Source organism: Excalfactoria chinensis, chromosome 3, assembly GCF_039878825.1.
Source record: "Excalfactoria chinensis isolate bCotChi1 chromosome 3, bCotChi1.hap2, whole genome shotgun sequence".
Lineage (NCBI taxonomy): Eukaryota > Metazoa > Chordata > Aves > Galliformes > Phasianidae > Excalfactoria > Excalfactoria chinensis.
Genome location: NC_092827.1, coordinates 8333451 through 8355622, shown reverse-complemented (window position 1 = coordinate 8355622; position 22172 = coordinate 8333451). Strand labels below are relative to the sequence as shown.

Genomic DNA, 22172 nt, shown 5'->3' with positions numbered 1-22172 from the left:
TCCACAGTTGGAATATCTTCCTAACGTTCTAACAATACAGAGGAAAGATAGGCTTTTTTTTAATGTGTGTGTGTTAATATTTCAAGTTATCCTTACACATATCACAAAAAAATAAAAATAAAATAAAAAAAAAAAAACATAAAAAAAGAATAGTAAAAACAAATATGAAAATCCCTTAATCCACGAGACTGTTTTTGCTTGTATTTTTAGTTTAGCCTCGAGGTTCATGGCCAAGATAGGCAACCAGACAAATTTTTGGCTGGCTCTGCTGCAGAGTCCCAGGTTAACTGTGGGAAGATTAATAACCCTCTCTAGTTTTTCCATCTTGTCATATGTATTGCACACATATCTGTTATCAGACAGAAACACAGAGCTTAATAATGACTCCAAACCCTTTGATCCCAGTGCCTGGTGAGGTGTCTAAAACAAATGAATACTGTTCCATGAAATGAAGGTTATTAAAATCGCTCTGGAAATGCCAGGGAGGCAGCAGGTCTTTGCCTGTGGCACACGCTGAACACCCAGCCAGCTAAATGCAGCTCAGGTGGGATAAAGAGAAAAGGAAACAGTTAAATGGAAAAGTAAAAAAGAAAGAGCAACATAAAAGGATTTAAAAATCATGCTAAATGCATATGATATAGGTTTCATCTCATTAATTACTGCACTACAGTACCTTAAAGGTGATGGCAATCAATCTGGTAATGACTGCCCTAAAGGAAATGGGTCCACTCGCAACTGCTCTGCAGAACCGAATGTGCAAATGTGTGATTTGCAAATGTGGGAAAATTGGAGCTGGTTAATCTGGCAAGTGCAAGACTATACAGAAGAGCCTCATTGCTCATCTGTCTCAGCCAAAAATGTTGCTCTGGGCATAGCCATGCAAACAGCTCACTGCCCAATCCAACCCAGTCTGCATATTGCCAGCCTGGAAATAGGAGGAAGCAGCATTAAGCCTGGCTTGGGACAGTCTCCTGTCTCGTTGCTTAAGGAAATGTGTGTATTATAAGATGGAGAGCAGAGACAGCACCACAAGCTGTTCTACTAAGGGCATCTGAAGGGATGCTGTGAAATCTATACCAGCACAGAAGGGGACATCTGAACCTCCCTGTGATTTTGCCCCTTCCTCTCTGCGACAGCAGTACAGCTTCTTTCTGCAAATGTGGATGGTGAAGCCAGATGGATCTGAGGCTCAATTTACCAGCAAAAACACACTGACAACATCAGCATGCAACGAGAGAAGTTTGCAAAGGCAAATAGCAATTGGTGATCACCCACTGCCCTCAGGTACACATTTGGGATAGTTATTTCTACTTCTAGTTGGGTCCTTGGGATCAAAAAGTCCAGATTGCTCTATTGCATCTCTGGTGGGACCAGCACGTGAGAAACTGAGATCAGAAGATTAGCAGTGGAAGTGCTCCCCATGCTACACTAAGCCGCTGCTGAAGACAGGCCCATATTTCTTATTCATTCCTCATGATAAAGATGAATTTTCCACATCATTCCATGTAGAAATATGTTTTCTTTTTAGGTAAGGCATTACGACTATAATTAGCCAGCAGTCCTGGACACAAGAAATTCCTCAGAGAGACTGCACACAAGATTAAATATGCAAGCTATGAAAGGGCATGGCACAGGAAGGCATAGGCAGGAAAGTAAATCATTGTAGCTTGCAGATTTGATTGCACAAGGGGGGAAAGCACTGGCTAGCTGTGACTCTCAGCATTCAAGGTAAAGAAATGATTATTTCTGTTCACAGGAAGAGCTTGTTAACATACCCAGACACTGTTAAACTGAACAATTTCTATATGCTTCTCCGAGGTGAAATGAGTGGCCTGAAATTATCATCACAAACCAAACAGTCGGAGATATTTAGGAGCATTAGCACAAATCCCACGGACAAACTTAAAAAGCACAGAGAAATCAGCAGGGAAGCAAGTTTTCAGTAACTACCCCAGGAATTTTATAATTTTGTTTTGTTTGCTTTTATGTGCATTTGAAAAACCACGGGGCTCATCTCACCAAAGGACCTCTAAGCAGATCAATACAGCCCTGGTCCTTCGGGGAAGGGAAAGGCTGTAAGCACTGTGAATAGGCCAGGCAGATGGCCTTCTTCCATGCCATCCCATTTCTCACATCCTCAGTGGTGCTCTCCATACCAACCAGGCTTGAACAGTGGTGTCATAAATCATTCTAATTTGGCCAGGTGACTGAAATTTCCACTATGATCACAGTGCTACCCTGTGGATGTGACAGTTCCAAACACCCAAATGTGGTATTATGATTCCTAGGTATTGGAAAAACGATATACTTCACGGAACAAACCATGGTGGCTCCTATTGCAGTAGGTGTCAGTCTTTGTTTATGGTGATGGTTTCAAACTCTGAGGTTCCTGAGCACCTCAGTGAAAAAGATCATAGGATAAACTACTGAAGCTCATTTAAGACGGGGCTGGACTAGATGAGCTCCAGAAGCCCCTTCCGACCTCTATGATTCTGTGCTATGATCAGTGGCCTATTTAGGGCTTATTCCTCCGAACTTTGCTGAGTGTTTTGATGATGTTTGTTACCTTGAGATATCTTTTACATTTGCCTTCCTAGGCAAATTATGGTATCTACCAATCTTACCTTTTAAGGTGACATCTGAAGGAGCACCAAGGAACGGCTGAAGTCTTCCTCTGATCCCAGTGAGACTTCTGCTGCTCACTGCAGATATAACACATGTCAAGAGTGGTTATTAAAAAAAAAATCAATACTGCAAATCAGAATTTCTACTGACTTCGGGAATCCCTCCTGAGTAAAGAGTAAATAAGAACGACCTTGTTGTTATACGGCCAGTGGGCAGATCTTATTCAGGGTGCTGGGAAGCACCACGCATGGCAGATGTTCTGTTCCTTACGTCACCCCACCGAGTGACTCACTCAGTACAAGCTTTGGATTAGATCAGTATGGTATTCTTCACAACAGCCAAAAGCAGATGACTGCATGGAAGGATGAAAATATTTGTTTGTTGAATATTCTCCTTCCAGCAACTTGTAGCTCAAGGACTTCCCAGACCCTACGAGGCATCTTTAACAATCCCTGATAGATTCTTCTTTTATGAGTCTAGCTGTATCTCCTTGACTCCATATACATTTTTAGCATCTTCAACATCCTGGAGGCATTCAAGGCCAGGCTGGATGTGACTCTGAGCAGCCGGGTCTGGTGGTTGGTGGCCCTGCATATGGCGGTGGGGGAGTTGAAACTAGGTGAGCATTGTGGTCCTTTTCAACCCAGGCCATTCAATGATTCTGTGATTCCTAGTATGAATCACATTTAGTCTCCAAATATCTATGACAAACCAATCCTTTAAGCAGCTTCATTGATGTCTGAACTCCCATAGCAATACTTACCATTAATTTATCATCATTAACTTTCATTGCTATTATTTTTATTCTCAGAGGTGTATTCTACAGATGGCTGTCTAGAAATACAGGCACATGATTTTCCTTCACTTTAATTTCTCATTGGGTTCAATTAGTTTCATAACAACAGAATGCAGAAGCATTACAAGGAAGACCAGAAATATGGTAAGGGTTGAACAACTGGATGGTGGGTTTAAGGATGAACCAAAGAACTGGTGCAATACAGAAAGTAACTGACAACATTCAGTCCAGATGTTGCTGTTGAGATGTAAAATAAGAATACAGATAACAAGTCACAGTAAAATCCCTCCCTATTCATGACTTGGGGGTTTAAACTGTCACAATTAAGAGCACATAGTGATTGATGGGAAATGTGGTTGACACATACGTGTATGCACACATGCACACACCCAAAGAGTCAGGAATCCCTGATGAGATTACTGACACTCACATATCTAAGAGAAAAAATGCTTTTTCTGTACTCTGCATTAAATCTAACAACCACAGGGATTGGTCATTTACAGTCTCTTTTCATTAGCTAATGCCTAAGTGCCCCATGAGCGTGCCAGGGTTTCCTGACCTTAAATTACAGGCTGCCTTGGGTATTCCAATGTAGCAAGCTCAGCTACAATGCAGATGTATCAGTTTTAATTAATATATTTCTTTAGATCCAGCCTAAATCACCACTGACTGAGGTAGGTCTTAAATACTATGATGTGTGAATTAGCTTTACTAAAAATGCAGCACAGAACTGATACGAACAGATGATCCACTGTTCATCTGTGAAACACCTGAATTAGTGAAATCAGCATTTTAACTGTGACCCAAACAATGATGTACATAGAGTTCCATGTTATTAGTGCTGTATCATACAACAAGCAGAAGGTTATGCAAAACAAGCAGCAGCTTCTAAAGCAACAGAGATATCCATTATGAGTTCTAATTACCAAAGAAGATATCTTTTGTAAGGGTTTATATTTAACTCTACTGCTTCCCAGATCTTCTGATGGGCTAGCTGTTATTAATGTCAAAAGGTGATGCCTGTCAGCCAAGAACTACATCAGAGTCCCTAATTGAATTTCTAGAGTTGTCAAGAAGAGGCTAATAAAATAGCTGCTACTGGGAGTGATGTATGCGAAAGAAAAGCTCTGGTCTGGCAGGATGCAAAGTATGTTGCATGGTTTCCCAATGTCATTTCAAATAATATGTTCAATTTTTCTGAGCTGGATTTGCCTGACATTCTCCTCCTGTATAATAATGATTCATTATGTATAATTTATTCAAAGACTATAACTCACCTCTAAGTGCCTATAAATATTGCTGGAGCTAGACATTTGCATTGTAAAACAAATGTGTTACACTGGGATTTATGAAGGATCCTTTTACATCAGTTCCTTGATAGAAAAGAGAGATTTTTCTGAAGTAAAACAGACCTCAAAATCATCTTAAAAATCTACCACAGGAAACTATTAACAGCTCTTCCTTCCCTGTGTTGGTAATTTGACAACTTAGGGAAGGGTTGAGGACCAAATATTCCTTGCTCGGTTTAAACGGATATTGCTATACTGCTGCTTCATCAGTATTACTGGGAACGTTCCCATGGTTATAATAGTCATGCATAATATCTGCCCTCCCACTGCTTTGCAAAAGCGTGAGCCATTGCTGAGTGTTTAGAGGTGGAGGCTGGCAGACCGATGCCACTGTCACGAGGAAAGGTGAAAGCAAAATATGATCCCGTCTGGGATCATATTGCACCACACCAAGTGTTAAGGAAAGGGAGTGGGATGCTGGCAAATTGGTATGTGAGTATGTAGCAATTCCAAATCCAATGCGAGATGACAACACTCAGTCAGGACACACTGAGGCATGGGAAGCTGGTATTGTAGTGATGTCCTGACCTGGCTTGCTGCCTCCCTCACTGGGTGGGTGTTCAGTCTAGAAAACAAGACTGAGAGGTGTACTTTGTTCTCCTTCTGCGCTGATGAGAATTAGAAATGACATAATTAAGTTGCAGTAAGGAACGGTTATATCGGACAGTAGCAAAAAGGTTTCTATTAGGATGGCCAAGAACTGTAATAGAACCCCCATGGAGGCTATGGGACACAGGCCAGATGTTCTGCCTTTAGGCAGGACAAACTCGTCTTCACAGACCCCAGCCAGCTCTGTATTCTACTGTTTTGCTAACTTACTAGAAGAAATCTTAATGTTCCTGTGTTGAACCTTCACTAAGGGTGAAGATCTGCACTCAGTCTACTGATAGTTAAATCCATGACCCTCCATGTGGTAGTTTTAGCAGTGTTCAGGTCAAGTGCCAGGCTGCAGGCCAAAAGTACAGAAATACAGTCAGTTTCCTGCGTAGTGCTGCATGAAGTGGAGATGAAGATTCCTCAGCCCTCGGTTAAATAAGCAGCGGTTGGCTCATGACATCAGGTTGTGCAACAGGAAGGCTGTCCTGACTTCAGTCCTCCTCTGCTACTCTCTTCAGTGTCTCTGGCAAGTCGTTTGTTCCTTCCTTTGCGCCTCCGTTCTCCATCTGCAGAATGGGATGAACAAGCTTCCTAATTGCACCAGGAGGCTGTGAGAACAGACAGGATCAGGTACTTCCTTTGCCCATATATAGTCTTACCAATAGGTACTCTGAAAAGAAATACGAGCACAGCTACATTCCTGGTTTCATACTTATTTACGCAGGGTTTTAGCTCAGCTTGCACTTTCATTCCATGGAATCCATCCTTTAACTCCAATCTGCTGCTTTTGCACGACCTAAAGAACAACAACAACAGTAACTTCTGCAGGTTAGCAGATGTTTATTATTGTACTGAACACATTTCACACAGGCAATGGTTACGTTCTACTTGTTCCATCAAACTAAAATACCATTATAATATTTTGCATTGGCTTAAAAAAAGAAATAATGAGATAATTTCATCTATTTTATATATATATGTATATAATGCTTTCTATTCATTTTGTTCTATATTATAAAGGCTAATTTGGGGATAGGGATATGGCTTAAATATATTAACATTTTCCCTCTGACGAGTTTGCCTTCACATTCAGATACGACACGTGGAATGAGTTCAGGAATCTCCACCTGACAACATACATCAACCCACAATGGGTGTAAATTCAACCATTCAACCAGAGTGCTTGAGGTGGGGAAAAGTAGCAGCGTGGAACTCCTGTTCTAACATCCTTTTCTTCCTTTTCCTGCACATTAAGTTTTCTCAGGTACCTTTTCTTCCTATGTTTTCATTTTGGATAATCCCAAGTTTGTCCTCCCTTTACAAAGACTGCCACAGTAAGGAAGGAACATATCGCAGTTTATGAAATATTTAATGATGTATGAAATATTTAGTAATTCTAATGTAGTGGAATTAATCACCACGGATCCTGCATGAATTCATGGCAGAAGAGAGAGAGTGATTCCAGATAGCAAGTCAGAATTCATCTATTAGGACACCTGCATTACATCAACTGCAGAAATCTGTTTCCTTTTGCGAAGTACAGCAGAAATCCAGGAAGGTATGTCTGGAAAAAAAACAACAGCCCTTGTGTATCTTGTGTAGGTTTAGGAAGAGTCCTGCAGCATCCAAATCTCCTACATGCTGCAACTTATGCTACGTCTGGAGCTACCTTAGCCACCTTCAGCCATTTGCTATCTCTCCTAGCGGCCAGAGATACATAGTGTTTGCCATTTGCCATCCTGCATGTTCTCCTCCAAGCTGGTATTTATGCAACAAAGACAGCAGAACAGTCAGGTTTAGCTGGGATTTCAGTATTTCTCTGAACTAGAGAGGAACTGCTAACCATACTTAATGGTTACTGAAATGCCAGGCAAGGAGGAAAAGTCTGCTATAAAAATGCACAGGAAAAAAGCAGCATTGCCTTTCCAGTGAACTGAAATGCCTAAAATGACAGGAAAAACATCCTGTCCTCCCTTACCATTGGTTGGATATTGCTCATCCTTGCCATTTGTGCAATACAATTGCATAGTCTGGAGTAAACAGGACAAAATTTTATTATGCTGATATTAAAATAGCAGTGGGCATAATCTGTAGTGCTGTGCCCTTGTCCATATTCCCTAAAGCCATGAAAATCTAAGGCAACACTATATATACCACAACTGCATTGTTTAGAAAACATCACGTTGAGTCTTTGATAGCCAAATTTGCTGCTCTCTGTATTGTGGGACACAAAAGAGATCTGGCCAATTCCAGATACTGTCAATTGAGCTCATAAGGAATTTGGGCCAAGAAGGTTATCGATTACATATTAGAAATAGATCTATTTAGAAAAGACTTGTATCTTGGTCATTGATGGATTCATTTTCCTGGATATACTGGAGAATGTCCACTTCATTCATTGCCTGAATTTTGTCTTCTTTTGGCTTTGCCAGTGGAGAGGAATTCTTGTTCCTGGGGAGAGCTGCTGTCTTCTGAGGCAGTGGTGGTTTTGGTGGTACCTTAGGTTTCGCTTTGGAGGTTAATTTCAAGAGTTTTTCAAAATCATCTTCAACTCTGGAATGAAAAGAAAACACCAGAAACTCCTCAGTGACACAGTCTGGGACTTTGGGAACTGCTCCTTGTTTGCGGGCTTTTTTAAAGATCTTTCAACTCATGGTAGAAACTCATTTATTTTACAGCATGATTTCAAGCTAAAGACAAACTGAAATGATGAGAATAAGAATTATGTGACTTTAGATTCGGGAAAAAACAACAAGCTTTTGATTTATTACAGGACGGCTTGCTTTTCTAAGAGCTTTTGTGGGATAGTAAACCTTTCCATGCGCAGCTTTGCTTTCCTCTTTCCCTTCCCCATGACAGATATGCTTAGTCATGAGAAACCTGAAAACGTAATGGCTTTAGAAGCATTCATTCACTTTTGCTTCCAAGAAATGGAGGGAGTTTTGAAGTCTATGAACGCATACAACAATTCTTGTTTGGTGACCATTTTCCACAGTTTCATAGTGACAGAACCAGAACATCTGGAACAGCTAAGACTGATTTCTACTTGGATTGTTTGACCTTATCGAAAGGCACAGCATGCTGTGTGTGCCCAATTCTGCTCCCATTGCAGCTGTTAAAGAAAGTGCCCTTACAACAGACAGTGGTGTGACTCCAAGAGATGGCTACCTTTGGGAAGTAGATATGTGAAGGAAAGAGAAAGTAAGGTGTGATGCACCACATCTCTAAAAGATGAACTACAGAGATGTACTCCAAAAAGATGTGAATGAAAAGATGTGAATGTAAAGATGTGATGACAAGGAGAAATGTTCTTAAACTGAGAAAGGAGAGGTCTAGGTTAGATATTAGGAGGAAGCTTTTCACACAGAGGGTGGTAACGCACTGGAACAGGTTGCCCAAGGATTTTGGTGTTGCCCCATCTCTGGAGGCATTCAAGGCCAGGCTGGATGTGGCTCTGGGCAGCCTGGTCTGCAGGTTGGCGACCCTGCCCATAGCACAGGGATTGAAACTAGATGATCATTGTGGTCCTTTTCAACCCAAGCCATTCTACGATTCTGTGATTCTAAGTAAAAATTAACATAGCTGGAGAAGTCTTAACAGGCCATGGCAACTTTTGCTCTGAATCCAAGGCTGTTTGCCTCTCGGCTTGGTATGCTGAGCACAGTGGTCAAACAAAATGCCATCTGGAGTAAACACAGTTGCTAATTTCCAAGAGGCTTCACTAATCAATGACTGTTAAGTAGTCAAAACCCAAATGGTAATCCATGCAGATAATCAGCTCTGTAATGACTGGCTACAGAAGTGAAACCCCTGATAAAACGAATACCTCATATATGCTTACAAAATACAGGGTTTACAAAAGGCTCTACCCTTATTGCACCATATAAAAACTAAAGAAAGCTTAACTGTAAGAAGCGCGAGCAAAAACTTACATGAAGGACCAGGAGGAACATGAGGAACCAGGTCTGTAATGTGACAGCATCTCCATGCCAGACTCCAGCTCTAGTGGGATATGCTACTCTATGGCTGCAGTGTCTTAAGCAGTGAAATGATCTATCTGCTTAACTGTTTACAAACACTGATGCAAGAACTGTTTTTACCAAACTTCAGCATCAACTGAAACAGCCCATTAAAAAGCTGCAATAGTGCCTGCAGTATAATGCCTTCTGCTACAGCCTAAGATAGGGTAGCCAAACAGGATATGAACTATAAGATGAAATTAAGGTGCAGGAGTTATTCCAACAGGACTGTAATTTTCTTCCGAGCTGAAGTTCCCTTTGAGTAGTTTTACTTTGTTCATTCTTATAAGACCTGAGAGGATAAGAAAGTCTTGTCAAGTGAACCTTAAATGGAGAAGGAGACTGCTGTCCCTGTGCAGCTCATCCTCTCTCCTAGAGCACTACATCAGGAGGTGGCACAGTCTTCCCAGCAGGAAGGATGAGCTGGATGTTTGCCTGTTTGTAACAGCTTCCTTGCAATCAGGGCTTTCTGTAAGTCTCAAATAAAACCAAACACTGTCAGTTTAAACCAAGGCTAACCTTGTAAAATCACCTGGCAGGACACTAATAGCTACATCTAGGAAATACCTAACCAAACTGATGGATAGAGCACACACACAGTCCTAGAACTCTGCACCGTGAGCTCTACATGGTGCACTTTGTATTCCATGTGCTTCTGCTGTTATCTATCTCAGATTTCAACCCTCAACTAATTCTGGAGACTATATTCTGTTTTAATTTCATAATAAGATTTATGATGTCTTTTGGGTCCCATGACTCCCTGTAGGTGTTATATCCCACCTAACTTACAAAACACATTGTGAGTATCTTGCTTCCTTCTGAATCCCTCATCTACAGAGAAGACATTAATTCACTTAAGCCCAGATATTTGCTGCAAACTGTGATATCCAAGAGATACCACACCTGTAATCACATTGTCAAGACATGTTCTTGTTCTCTATGCTGCATAATAAACAGAACATGTTACAGCTGGTATTTTTGAAGCCTACTTTTCTTCAGCTAATCTGATGCCTCCCAAGTTGGCATAAACAAATACTGAATGAATCAGTGTCCATGTCATAAAGTTTTGGTCAGAAACAACAGAAACCATAATAAGCAGATGGACAGTGCAGACATACACATACAGATTGTATGAAGCCAGCATGATTTTGAGCCAGATGCAGTATTTGATGAGGGCAGCTGATCTGCCAAGCAGGGGCAGCAGTAGATACAGCTAATTAACCTGATCAGAAGTCACAGCTTGCTGAATTACCTACTCCTTCGTGGCTCTATATTAATTTCTGCACTAACCGCAGCAACAAAACCACAGTCACAAAACAGCTCCAAAAGATGCAGCTCAGATACTTTTTTTCTTCTTGCTGGTCATCAATTTTTCAGTCTGGAAACTGATAGTGTAAAGCTTCATTTCTGTCCTGCATTTTTGAAAGTGCTCTGTAAGAGAGAAAAATCTTTTACAGAGGACACAGCAGATAATGTGATCTTTGTTTCAAAACCTGCTTTTCATGCTGCTGCATTAGGCAAACTGTTTCATCCACTGCTGTTTGATCATGTGAGACACAATTGCCTTCGGAAAACTAAAGAGGTAAAATGCAAAATGCCTCAGGCAGAGCTAGAAACAAGGACTCCTATTTCTTGAGAAGCAGATGAATTGTTACAGTGCGTAACTACCACCATATTTAACTCCAGGCGAGGAGGAGGTAGAAGAAAAAAGTCAAGCAAATAATATTCTGAAATAGCAAGTAGATTAAAGGAAGAACCTTCCTGCTTCCATCCCCCATTTTGTTACAGACAATCAGGTACAGAATCCATGTAATTAATCATTCCCTAATTATTCTCTATCTCCCTTTTTTTTCCAATGGAAAAGCAGCACCACATTGTTTAAAATTCCTGCCATACTGTAGTACTGATTCACAGACTTTCTTTGGTGGAAAATCTCATTGTTTCTGGACAGAAAGCAATCAAAACCCCTATTAAAGGAAGACTGTCACAAAGCCCTACGGTATAATAATTGCTAGCATGTGGACTAAAAGGGATTGAAAGACGTCTGAGCTGCAGACAAAAATATAGCTGCCATCAGAATATCAGCATATTAGATGTCACTTCTCTTGACTTCCATTCTGTCTGGACAAAACTTCTGGGATGAAAACAACAATGTGTGCACGCAGCATCTAACATGATGAGAGCAGTGACCTCCTCAGCCTGCCAGGAATGCTCTAACGAGGAGAATTAGTAATGAAAGCAAGAGACAAAGGCTGCCATAATTTGCTAAAGAATCCAAAAGGATCAGACTTGAAGCTGCGTTATGCAACTCACAACAGCTCTTGCAGAGCAGACTTTTTATCTTTTTTATCTTACTACCATTATTTTGTCTGGTGTTAATTCTGTGCATAACATTTGCTTTACTGAAGTGTTGGGGGAAAGATATAATATCACATATTTGATAGAGAAAAGGCTTTGAAATATCTGTTGGCCATTATCATAGAATCATAGAATTACCCAGGTTGGAAAAGACCTTGAAGATCATCAAGTCCAACCGCAGCCTAACCAGTACCCCATGCATCTACCCCATTACATCTAGAATGGGCAATAGAGACAGTATGGCCTGTGGAAATCACACAGGCTGGAGTTAATAACAGAAGGGAGCTGTGTAGGGGTTATTGTCCACCTGCTCCTGCTTTCCCCTACAGTCCATTCCAGGTAAGTTCATATTGGTACTTCAAACAGTGCTAGGAGATGTATCTGCAACACAAGAGCCTGCACCGTTGAGCTGTTAGGTCACTCATCCAGTAAAGGAGACAGTTGTTTTTACAATCTGGACCAGAGAACCTGGTTCAATTTTTCTCTATCCTGAAGAAGTTCAAACTTTTTTTCTCTTGCTTCTCTAGAAAGTTCCCTTGTCACCAGCTTATGGCATAGTTGGCTATATAGCCTATGTCTCTGGCTGTCAAAATGCAAGTATGCAAATATGCAAGCTGACTCTTGAACCTAGCAAAAAGGTCTCTCTCTATCCTAAGGCAGACTAGGAATCTAGGCCACTGCTCTTCTTTATTTCACACAACCTGTACATGTAACTAAGAGTGGGGCAAGAATTAATGTTTCCTATCTGGCAACAGCCTTTCTATTCTGTTGGCCAAGCTTACTGGGTAGCTCTTCCACTGTTGGTAGGCAGCATTATTATGCATCACAGGAAAAATGTTATGAACAAAATAAATGCTTGAAAGCCATTACAGAAAGTGTTCTTGGGAAGCAAAGAAAATCCATCAAAATGAAGGAAAAAATGAGTATAGTTACAGTATAGTTATTTATTTTTTTACTGAACACTGATGCAGCCAAATCAAGGTTATTTCTCCATAGTCAGAGCCCAACAAGCCATGGAAACTGCCCTAGATTGGTCAAGAACTTTCTGAGTCATCCATTGCAGCCACCTGTCCACAACCTAAACAATACTCTGCCCAAGGATTTAGATTTAAACCCTCTACTTTTTCAAAGCTCTTCTACCTGTGATGTTGCTTTCGTGCCCTTAGTACAGTGAAAAAGTATTTCACATGATACGAATCTGGAGGTGGTGTGCTGTGTGACTTCTGGTTAGTAATAAGGTTTCAGCTTTGCCCTTTGAATTCAGTGCCCTGCTGAATGAAGAACATACAAACTCTGCTTTAAGGATGTTTCTTGGTAAACCTTAACCTACCAAACCTGCTTAGGAAGCTATATAGACTGGTGGTAGAAATGGTCATTGTTAGGATGTGATTTCACAAACACCTTCAGCCTCTAACAATATTAGGCTCCGGAAAGAGCATTTGCATCACTTGCAGTTATACACAGAGATTAGCTTGTAAATAAAGACATCATGTATCTTTTAAGAGCATGGACTGAATAAGGCAGCTCCAGCACAAAAGTAAGAGCTGGATGGTCCCTAGATGACACTATTCTCAGCACAAGAAAAAAACAAATTTTATGCTGACAGCTGCTTCCTTCCATCTCAACTCCCTGTTCATTATCGAAGGTGAAGCAAACTGAATCTCTCCTAAAAGGCTGCTCAGACAACTCTGATAATTATTTCAGGTTAAGATGTGTGGTAATTTATGTAATCCTGTGGGCCACAGAGCTTCTGCAACACTCAGGCAATCAAGTCTAGAACTGGTTTTTCACAAAGACTTGATCCATCACACCAGACAGGCATGGTTTAGATGAATGAGGCAGAAGAGGTCAGCTGCAGTCCTGTTGCATGACAACTTATTTTGCACATCTGTGGCTGCTGGGTAGACAGAGATAAGGAAGCAAGATGGCATGAGAAACCATGATGTAAGAGTTTGCAGGATACAGGTTTCTGTAGCAGCTGACTTCTATCAGTCACTAGCGTAAACAGAAGTCATACTTGAGGAGGAACGCTGAGAATGGTGGTAAAAAACTGAATGTGTCCAGAAGGAATCATTATATGGTGTGACGCAACCCAGGAAGTGAGAAGAGAAGCATAACCATAAATCCCTTTTCAAAGGTAACTATTCTAACACCTGAGAGAGGGTTGGTCAGTTACCCTTTCAGCTTACGGCAGTGGACCACTCTGTACCTTGGGAGAGTTGAAAGCAATGGAATCCTGGACTTGCTGGACTTGTTTGAGTTCCTCTCTATTCCTGTGGAGATTTGGTTGCCTATTACTCTCTTTTGCAAAGTGTATCCTGTGAAGGATGTGCTTTTCTTCTGTGAAGGCAGTATTGGGATTTGACCTTGCTGGTTCCTACCATAGCAATCTATCTCTTTTCCACAAGTTCTGGAGAGATGTATAAGTACAAGTACCTCACTGAAGTATTATGGCAGACCTAAGGGTAGGAGAGAATGCCCTCCTCTGTGATGAGTGTGGTAACTCACCTTGTTTCTCCATCACCATCACATGATCGTTGGTAGGCAGAGAAATTAGAAACCAGTAGATTTTGGTCAGTGGACAGGAAGAGGGAAGATATTTATTTGAAAGGATGTCAGTGTTTTGTCATTAAGAACAAACAAAACAACTACAACTCTTTCATTGCACTTGCAAAGCATTTGGTCTTTCTCAAGCTTCAACACTCCTTAATGTGCATAATTCCACTTAAAATAGTAATTCTTTTATTTGAGCAGGCATCCACAGAGAGCACAGTCTTCCATCTGCAATGAGAGCATTTATCATATTCTCTTCTTCCTTATGTTGTGACATGCAGAGCCCACACACATTTTGCAGGCTCATTTGTCTCTCTAACAGTTGCTTCCTCAGGTTGCAAGTCACTGCTGGGGGAGATGCACAGTTGTACGAGCAATGCCGTGGTGCAGCTGCTCCTACAACTGCTCAAGTATTACAAAGATCAAAAAGGACTAGATTGCTCCTGTGTTCTCCACTGAACACCATCTCTACTTTGCAAGCAAGTTCTGCCCTTTTCTGCCTCACACACTGCTCTCCTCTTTCTGCCTGTCATTCACTGGAAAGTAAGTAAGGTAAACACTTCTCAGATCTGTCACATGTATATGAGTAGACTATGAGGTACCTGCAGATGTGCACTATGTAAGTCAAGAGCTACCATATCTGCTTTATTGAACTAATTCATCCATGCACAGTGAACACAGTGAAGGTTTCTGGACCTACCACAGCTTCTATGATGTACAGATAAAACTGTGAGCTAGGCTCATCAACGCAGTTTCAGAGTGTTAGGCACCTAAACAGGTCAAGAGATCCTGACCAGTTTGCTTCTACCTCTTGCACAGTGAGGAGTTGCCTCCTGTAGTAACTTTCCCATTGAACAGCAGGCATGATTTTCTGCTTCATTACATGTATTCACTTCCAGTTGGATCTTGGTGACTTGCCAGCTACTGAAAGCATTGGGACAATTCATGAATAAATGAAAACTAGAATTTAAAAGAAATGGAATCTTTTATCATGGTTTTTCATTATCATCTGGGTGTGCTGCTAACACTGATGACCCTGAAGCAATTTAAAAGCACAGTCTATTAGTCTTGGAGTAGACTTCAGAGACCTTTCTTCAGCACAGAAGAAGGGAAAACATACAGTTCAAAGGACATTAACAAACAATTGCAGAAACACTTTCCACTAGCGAATAATGAATACAATGACTGCATTAAAACAGGCGCTTCTAGCCCTATAAGCTATCTGAATGCATGCTGAGATGGCTAGCAGAAGAGAAAGCAAGCATGAAAACACAGCAAACACAGAATGCTTGCTTTCAGTATACCACAGTACTAAATTAGGTCAGGTCCTTCCCCATCAGCTTTCATAAACATCAGGTGGGCTGCCAGGATATAATGTGACATGGCACCTAACCTAACTTAACCTCTGTTTAAATTAAGCCAATTATTAGTGCTGAGGTAGTTAGCACTTTTGCACGGGTAAAAAGCAATACTTGCAAAATTATCTGCTTCACGAGAGGAAACCACACACTGCTTTTCTCCCTTGGGCTTACTGTTGAAATCATACATCCTAACAGAAGTTTGCTTGGAAGAACCAGTGCTTGAAATAGGTTGGCCTTATCATTCAGATGCCAGCCTGAGATCCAGGCTGAGACTTGTGAGAGTCAAGTCAGGAATAAAAACATCTGATGTTGATGCTCTGTTCCTGTGCTACGCTTGCAAGGGAGCAGGCAAGTGTAAGAGCAAGTACATATATTCTTCCTGTAACTACTGGGCCTGGTCCTTTGGTCCACTAGATTAAAAATTCAATACTGAGATAGATTTTGATGAGAGCCCTTCACAGTTGTGGTGGTAGGCACAGGACGTTTCATGGAAATGCATATGAAGGTCTGAGAGCCACCAGCAGAAAATCATTTCTATTGTGGCTAGAGGGAAGAGAGCCATTGATTTCAGCTCACTAAAGCAGAATTCCTGTTGTGTTTTTTTCTGGGTGTTAATCTCGAGTCAGTTTTTTGCTTTTTGTTCTGGTATTTTTAAGCCCTGTGTGCTGCTCAGAGAAAGCAGAAATGTCTTGTTAGCAAACAGATACCTTAGCAGCTCCTCAGTGTCCTCCTCAGGAGCTGTGTTCGGAATGTGCTCCCTTTTCTCACAGGCAGCTGGCAACAGCAATGAGTCGCCCAATTTCACCACTCCACCAAGGTCTGGATCTTCAAATAATTTCACATCTGGAAAGGGGAGCCAGTAAAAGGTGTAGTTAAACTGTACTACACAGAACAATAACCACAGTAATAGTAACTAAGGAATCTGAATAAGGGGATCTAAAAAAGATCACGCAGACAATTCCTTTTATATAATGATTTCCAATCCACAAAGTACCAGGAATCACATTAATAATACATTATGTTCTCAGGAACTGGTAAATCTGCTTTTCTTCTTGCACACAGGTCACACTACTCTTGCCGATGTCATGACAGCCAGCTTCCAAAAACCTATATTACCCAAACCTGAAATGTGAACAGTGAACAGCTAGGGGAACTATGATAAGATAGTCCAAACCATATTTATTCCATTTAAATGATTCTAGATGATTCTGCCCTACCTTTGACTTAACATTTTAACGTAAAATTTGCCTTAACATTTCCAAGACATAATCCAACCTGTACACTCTGCATCACTGTACTTTAAAAGTCCAATCGTACACATGCTTTAGACAAAACAAACTCTCTATAAACAAATATAGCAAAGGTTTACCCTCTTTCATCTTCTTCCTAGGACCAAGTGATGAGAAATCTTTCTCCGGGCCAAACAGTCCCTCATTTGGGTCTACTTCCTCTTCAAAAATGATTAATTTGTGCTTCTCTTCCTTTGCTGGAGGAGCAGATGCCTTCTTTGTTTTTTTAGTTCTAAAAACATAAGAGACAAGAAGATCAACTGCAATTCTTCATTTAACAAGAAAGATTTATGGCTAAGAAAGTCCCATACGCTGAAAATAGATGGAGGCTGGGAAAGTATTAGAGGAAGGTACATACCCATCTGTTACTCACTGGCAGAAACAAGATGTGGAGCTGGGTAGTTAGTTAGCATGACATACTCTAACTGTACCCACACTTTGTGTTCTTAGGTACTACTGAGGAGCTCAATGGGAAGTGGAAGATAAGGGCTAAAAATGCCATACTGTAAAAAACTACCACTTGATCACATTTGTTTTAAATGGTTTTACTTCTCACAGAGAGAAAGCTTAAAATAAGGAAGACCAGCAGCTTCAGCAATGCTGTCATAGAGAGACAGACAAGGGATGGCTTGGAAAACAAAGCACAGATAGGACACGGCATCCCTTTGGCCCTGCTTCCAGTCACTGACTCCGTGTTTGACGTCTACAAAATACTTTTCATCACAGCGTCAGCCATTTTATGAGAACACCCCCATCCTCAATAAAGATTGGTACAGAGTCTACATCACCTTTAGGTTGAAGGAAGTGGGGACTGGAAGACAGTTTTTTGGATAGACTGCAACTTGCAGAATATCCAAATGACACTCAGTACTTTCTCAAACCAAGGGTAGCAGTAACTGCCTCCGAGTTCAGCCTTCTAAAAGTTGGACAGTGAGACAAAGTTGATTTTTAGCCTTCTTCTCTACTCAATGGAAAGAGGCAGGCATTCCTATAGGACAACTAATCCCATCTCCTTTCAACACTGATATTTGGATACAATAAATCTCTGAAGGTCTCCCCCTCCCTTCCTACCAGATAGAGAAGGAGGCTGAAAACTGCTTTGGGGTATCATTTGAACATTGCTTAAATCTCATATATAGGAATTACATTCCACTGGCCGCTGCAAGGCAGCTTTCAAGTAGGGCAGCTTTTGAGAACAAAAACCTTTGGATGAAAAGTCCAATCCAAACTAAGCTGAAATAGAATTCCTTAGGACAGCATGTCCTTCCCAAGAATTTGTCGTGTTTTAGAGATCTTGATTCCTAGCATGAATGGTCTTAACACTTCTATGGTAGCCCCTCTGAGTGCCTCTTACAACAGATCTGATCTTCTTTTCTGAGAGTAGGTCAGGTTTCAGCCTAGAGCAAACCCAATTATCAGCACTTAACATGCCAGAGTCATCAAAACTGCAAACTAAGGTCAAAAGATTACACATACATTCCATCTACTTAAAAGAACCTTGTAAAATTCTTGTCCGAATACAGCTACACGCAGAGTGGAATCCAGTTACTTTCAGTTATTTCCACAAGTTTATTATCAACAAAACAGAACTTAATGGATGATGTTACCCGGCTACCATCACTTTGTCTCCTGGCAACAGGAAAGGCCACACTTCAGGAAAGGCCTAACAACAAGCCTCATGCAGAACTGAAATACAGACTTATTTGGAAATGCAGCCCAACAATACACCAAAGGTATCTGCAGTCAATGGTGACAGTGTGCTGATCTATTTAAAGTAAACCCACCTCCTTTTTTAAACACTTCCACGGCTTTGCTTTTTTGCATGTATATTCCTTATGGATCTGGCTTGAGTGACTTTGAATTTGAGCTGCTTTTGGAAAGTCGAGTCCAAGCACTTGTTTCAAACTAAAGCACTTCTGAGCCTTCTTCCAAAAATGTACATAACCTAAAATAGTATTACCTACAAGCCAAACAGCTTTCAGTAGAGATTTCCACACAAAATTATTGCTTTATTAACTGTGGCAAGAAATCTATCACTCAAATGAGCTTAAACATCGAAGGAAAAGGTAAAAAATTAGATTAGTAATATAGAACAGAAGGAGAGGAACAGTAAAAATGAGTTGCAGAGAGCTGGCCAATTGATTACAAGTAGAATTAGTAGACACAAAACAATCCAATCTACTGGGGACAAAACAATCTTTGCAGGTTTTGTGCATTGTATTCTTTGAAGTGACTGATAACACAGATGAAGATTTGCCAACCTGTGGAGTAGCAAAAAGCCTTTGGCAAGATACCTTGTTCATGCAAGTGTGACCACAGCTCTCCTGATGCCTAAGAGCATCCTAGGCCAAAGGTACTTACACATGAACTAACACATGTCCAAGCAACAGCTCTCCACCCCAATGAAGTTACCAACGAGTATATCAACAGTTAGCTGACATACTTGCAGCACAGAGTATCAGTATGGTGGGAAACATCAAGGGAAGGGTGGAGAACAAGCAAACAACACCATATGGAATAAGCCGTAAAACAAAATGAACAGGACTCAAAGGCATTAGCAATAACCCTCTGTTGAGTCTAGCCATCAGACCAGCCTACAGACACAGCCTTGCCTTCTATTTTGTCAAGAGACACCAGACAGTTAGAGGGCATGGGGCCAAAGCCACAGGGCCCAACTGCTACCAGTAGGAACATGAAGAAGTTGTTTTTCTGCCTCCAAGTCATCTCCCCTGAGTGCCCTTCTTAGGAAGCCACAGCCGGGCTGCCAAGTCATTCCAGCATATCCATACAGGGACTCCATAGAGGTCAGACTCAGATTGGGAAACAAAATTCCCACGGTTCTGTATTTAGCAGTGCCCATCCAGGCTGTACGCTGGGAGCAGAGGTTAACAGACGAGAAAGGGTGTATGAGAAGCCCGAGAGTCTGTCTGGGGCTCTGCCTTCACCATCAGCTTCAGCTGGCCTGAGCATGTGTTGCAAGCAGTAGCTCTGCCTGCTGCACTAGTGAGGGCCTACATGCTGGTAGGCAGGTACAGGAGGAGCTGCAAGGATGGCCACCTCGATGTTCATGATACTCCCAACCGTAGACATTCTGAAACTACCTGCATCCAGCTGGCATAAAATAATCCACGTCAATGCTATTATTTCCGTGTTGCTGGAACAAGTGAACAATGGAGAGATCCCTGCAGTTAACTTGAAGAATCTTAGTGAAAAACCAAACCAGTTATAAACCTCCACTGAACTGAGGAGATTTCTGGAACGATGCTTATTTCCCCAATTGGATGCCCTGTTTTCTACACACGAAGCACCACAAGAGTGCCTCTAATAACACTGCGGTCTTCTGACTTGAGCCCAAATTGTCTCACAAATGAATGTAAGTAATGATTAGCTCTGAACTGATGTGGACAAAAATGGGACAACCAAACATTAGGGAATGTGACTGCTCCTAGCCAGGTTACTGGTACACTTGAAAATCCAGCTGAGATTCCTGGCCCCCACGTGATTCTCACCTGCGAAAATGTCAGCAGAGCTCTGGATGCAGGAGATACTCACTTTCTAAAGTAGCCCATTTATTCAGAGCACTTCTGTTATTGTTTACAGACACAGTGTAGGTCACTTGTTTGGCAGCCTCTCTGTCTCACCGGCACATCAATAATGCAGAAAAGCTTTCTGGTCAGCTGCAGAGAACAGCAATGAGGATGACTAAGACGCTTCTCGTGCGATTGCTGTGCTCTGAAACGCTGGATCTCCACACCTAACTCTTGGTAACACAGCTTAAATCACAGAGCTGGGCTCTGCAACTCTGCGTGGCTGCTGTGGTTGGCACAGAAGTTCCTAACCCATTCTCACCACTGAGTTAAAATATAGGTAATGCTGATACCACCGTGTGTACTTGTCCTTCTGTGCATTCAGAGTAAGCGCAATCTCAGTACACAGACAGACAAAAATGCTCTGAACTTCCTGTCCTGAAAATATGCCTATTTCTTTTTTACAGGAATAAGGTTATGCTCCAGGAAAGGAATGTTACGCATAAAGAAGATTTACTCCAAATACACATACTCATATTTTAGGAATCCATGAGATTTTACAAGGAAAGAGCTCAGTGATATAAATGCACCCCAGCTCCCACACATCCCCGTTCAGGCTTGAACAAAAGAACTCCTGCTAAAGCAGCAGCAATATTAGCACATCTTCTTGAAAGCCATTTCTGGGAAAACAAAGATCCTATACACGAGCACACCCAGAAAACAAAATGTCATCTGCTGCTTTCTTTTCATTCAGCAGAGCCCATTTTCAGTAGCTGCCCGACAATAACAGACAGGACAAAAGGGGTCATTCTCATCTGCTTTGGGCAAGGGATGCAGCACAGAGCTCGAAGGCAGCTGGCTCAGCACAGCCTGGCATGAAGCATTAAGCAACCATGACAAGTGCTGGCCGCAGGGATATTTCACCTCACACAGTACTGCTTTTCTTGTAGGCATCGTAGTGACTCGCAGTGCTTGAAATGGGCCTGGCATGTTCCAAAATAAGACAGCGTTTAACAGACAGAGTAAATCTCCTATTAGAAATCACATGGAAGAAGAATCATAGAATCACAGAATCACAAGGTTGGAAAAGACCTATAAGATCATCTAGCCCAACCATCCTCCCTTTACCATACCTACAGAAAACCACTAACCAATATCTCCTAGCTCCCTACCCAGACACCTGTTGAACACTGCCAGGGATGGCGACTCCACCACCTCCCTGGGCAGCCATTCCAGTGCCTGACCACCCTCTGAGAAAAAAAGTTCCTTCTTATGTCCAGTCTAAACCTCATCTAATACAACTCCATTTCCCCAGGTCCTGTTTGTTGCCTGACAGAAGAAGTCAAGCCCCTCCTCATCACAACCTCCCTTCAGGAAGTTGTAGAGTGCAATGAGGTCTCCCCTGAGCCTCCTCTTCTCCAGGCTAAACAATCCCAGCTCCTTAGGATGTCGCATGGCAAAGAAAAGTGTGCTGATGAACACTGCCACGATGCTGGGTAAAGCCAAAGATATATATGAGATATAGTCAGTAATCAAAAGAGCATTCAGCTGCTGGATTATCGACAGAACCATATTGCTGCTTTGTTTTTTTCTGACACTACAGGATTGATCTTGTTTGGAGGTTAGCAGCCTATGGATTACTAAGACAGCAGCAAGGCAAGAACCAGGGCTCAGGGCTTGGCACGTAACATTTTTTCC

At 41.6% G+C, this 22172-nt stretch overlaps 1 protein-coding gene across 2 annotated transcripts in view; it reads right to left on the bottom strand.

Annotated features, from left to right (window-relative positions):
• Positions 1–5867: 5867 nt before the first annotated feature.
• The window catches only part of HS1BP3 (HCLS1 binding protein 3), a 43986-nt gene continuing 27681 nt past the window's right edge, over positions 5868–22172 (bottom strand). The window contains exons 5-8 of one of the 2 annotated variants that reach the window (XR_011903108.1): positions 17028–17179; positions 16366–16501; positions 6027–7920; positions 5868–5933 (exon numbers count right to left, since the gene is read on the bottom strand). Coding sequence is in view for 1 of the 2 variants with exons in the window: in XM_072332527.1 (XP_072188628.1) it covers positions 7692–7920; positions 16366–16501; positions 17028–17179 (517 nt within the window). In the remaining variant the exon portion in view is untranslated. Of the gene's footprint in view, positions 5934–6010; positions 7921–16365; positions 16502–17027; positions 17180–22172 lie in introns of those variants that run through there. The other variant, XM_072332527.1, reaches the window with a different exon arrangement.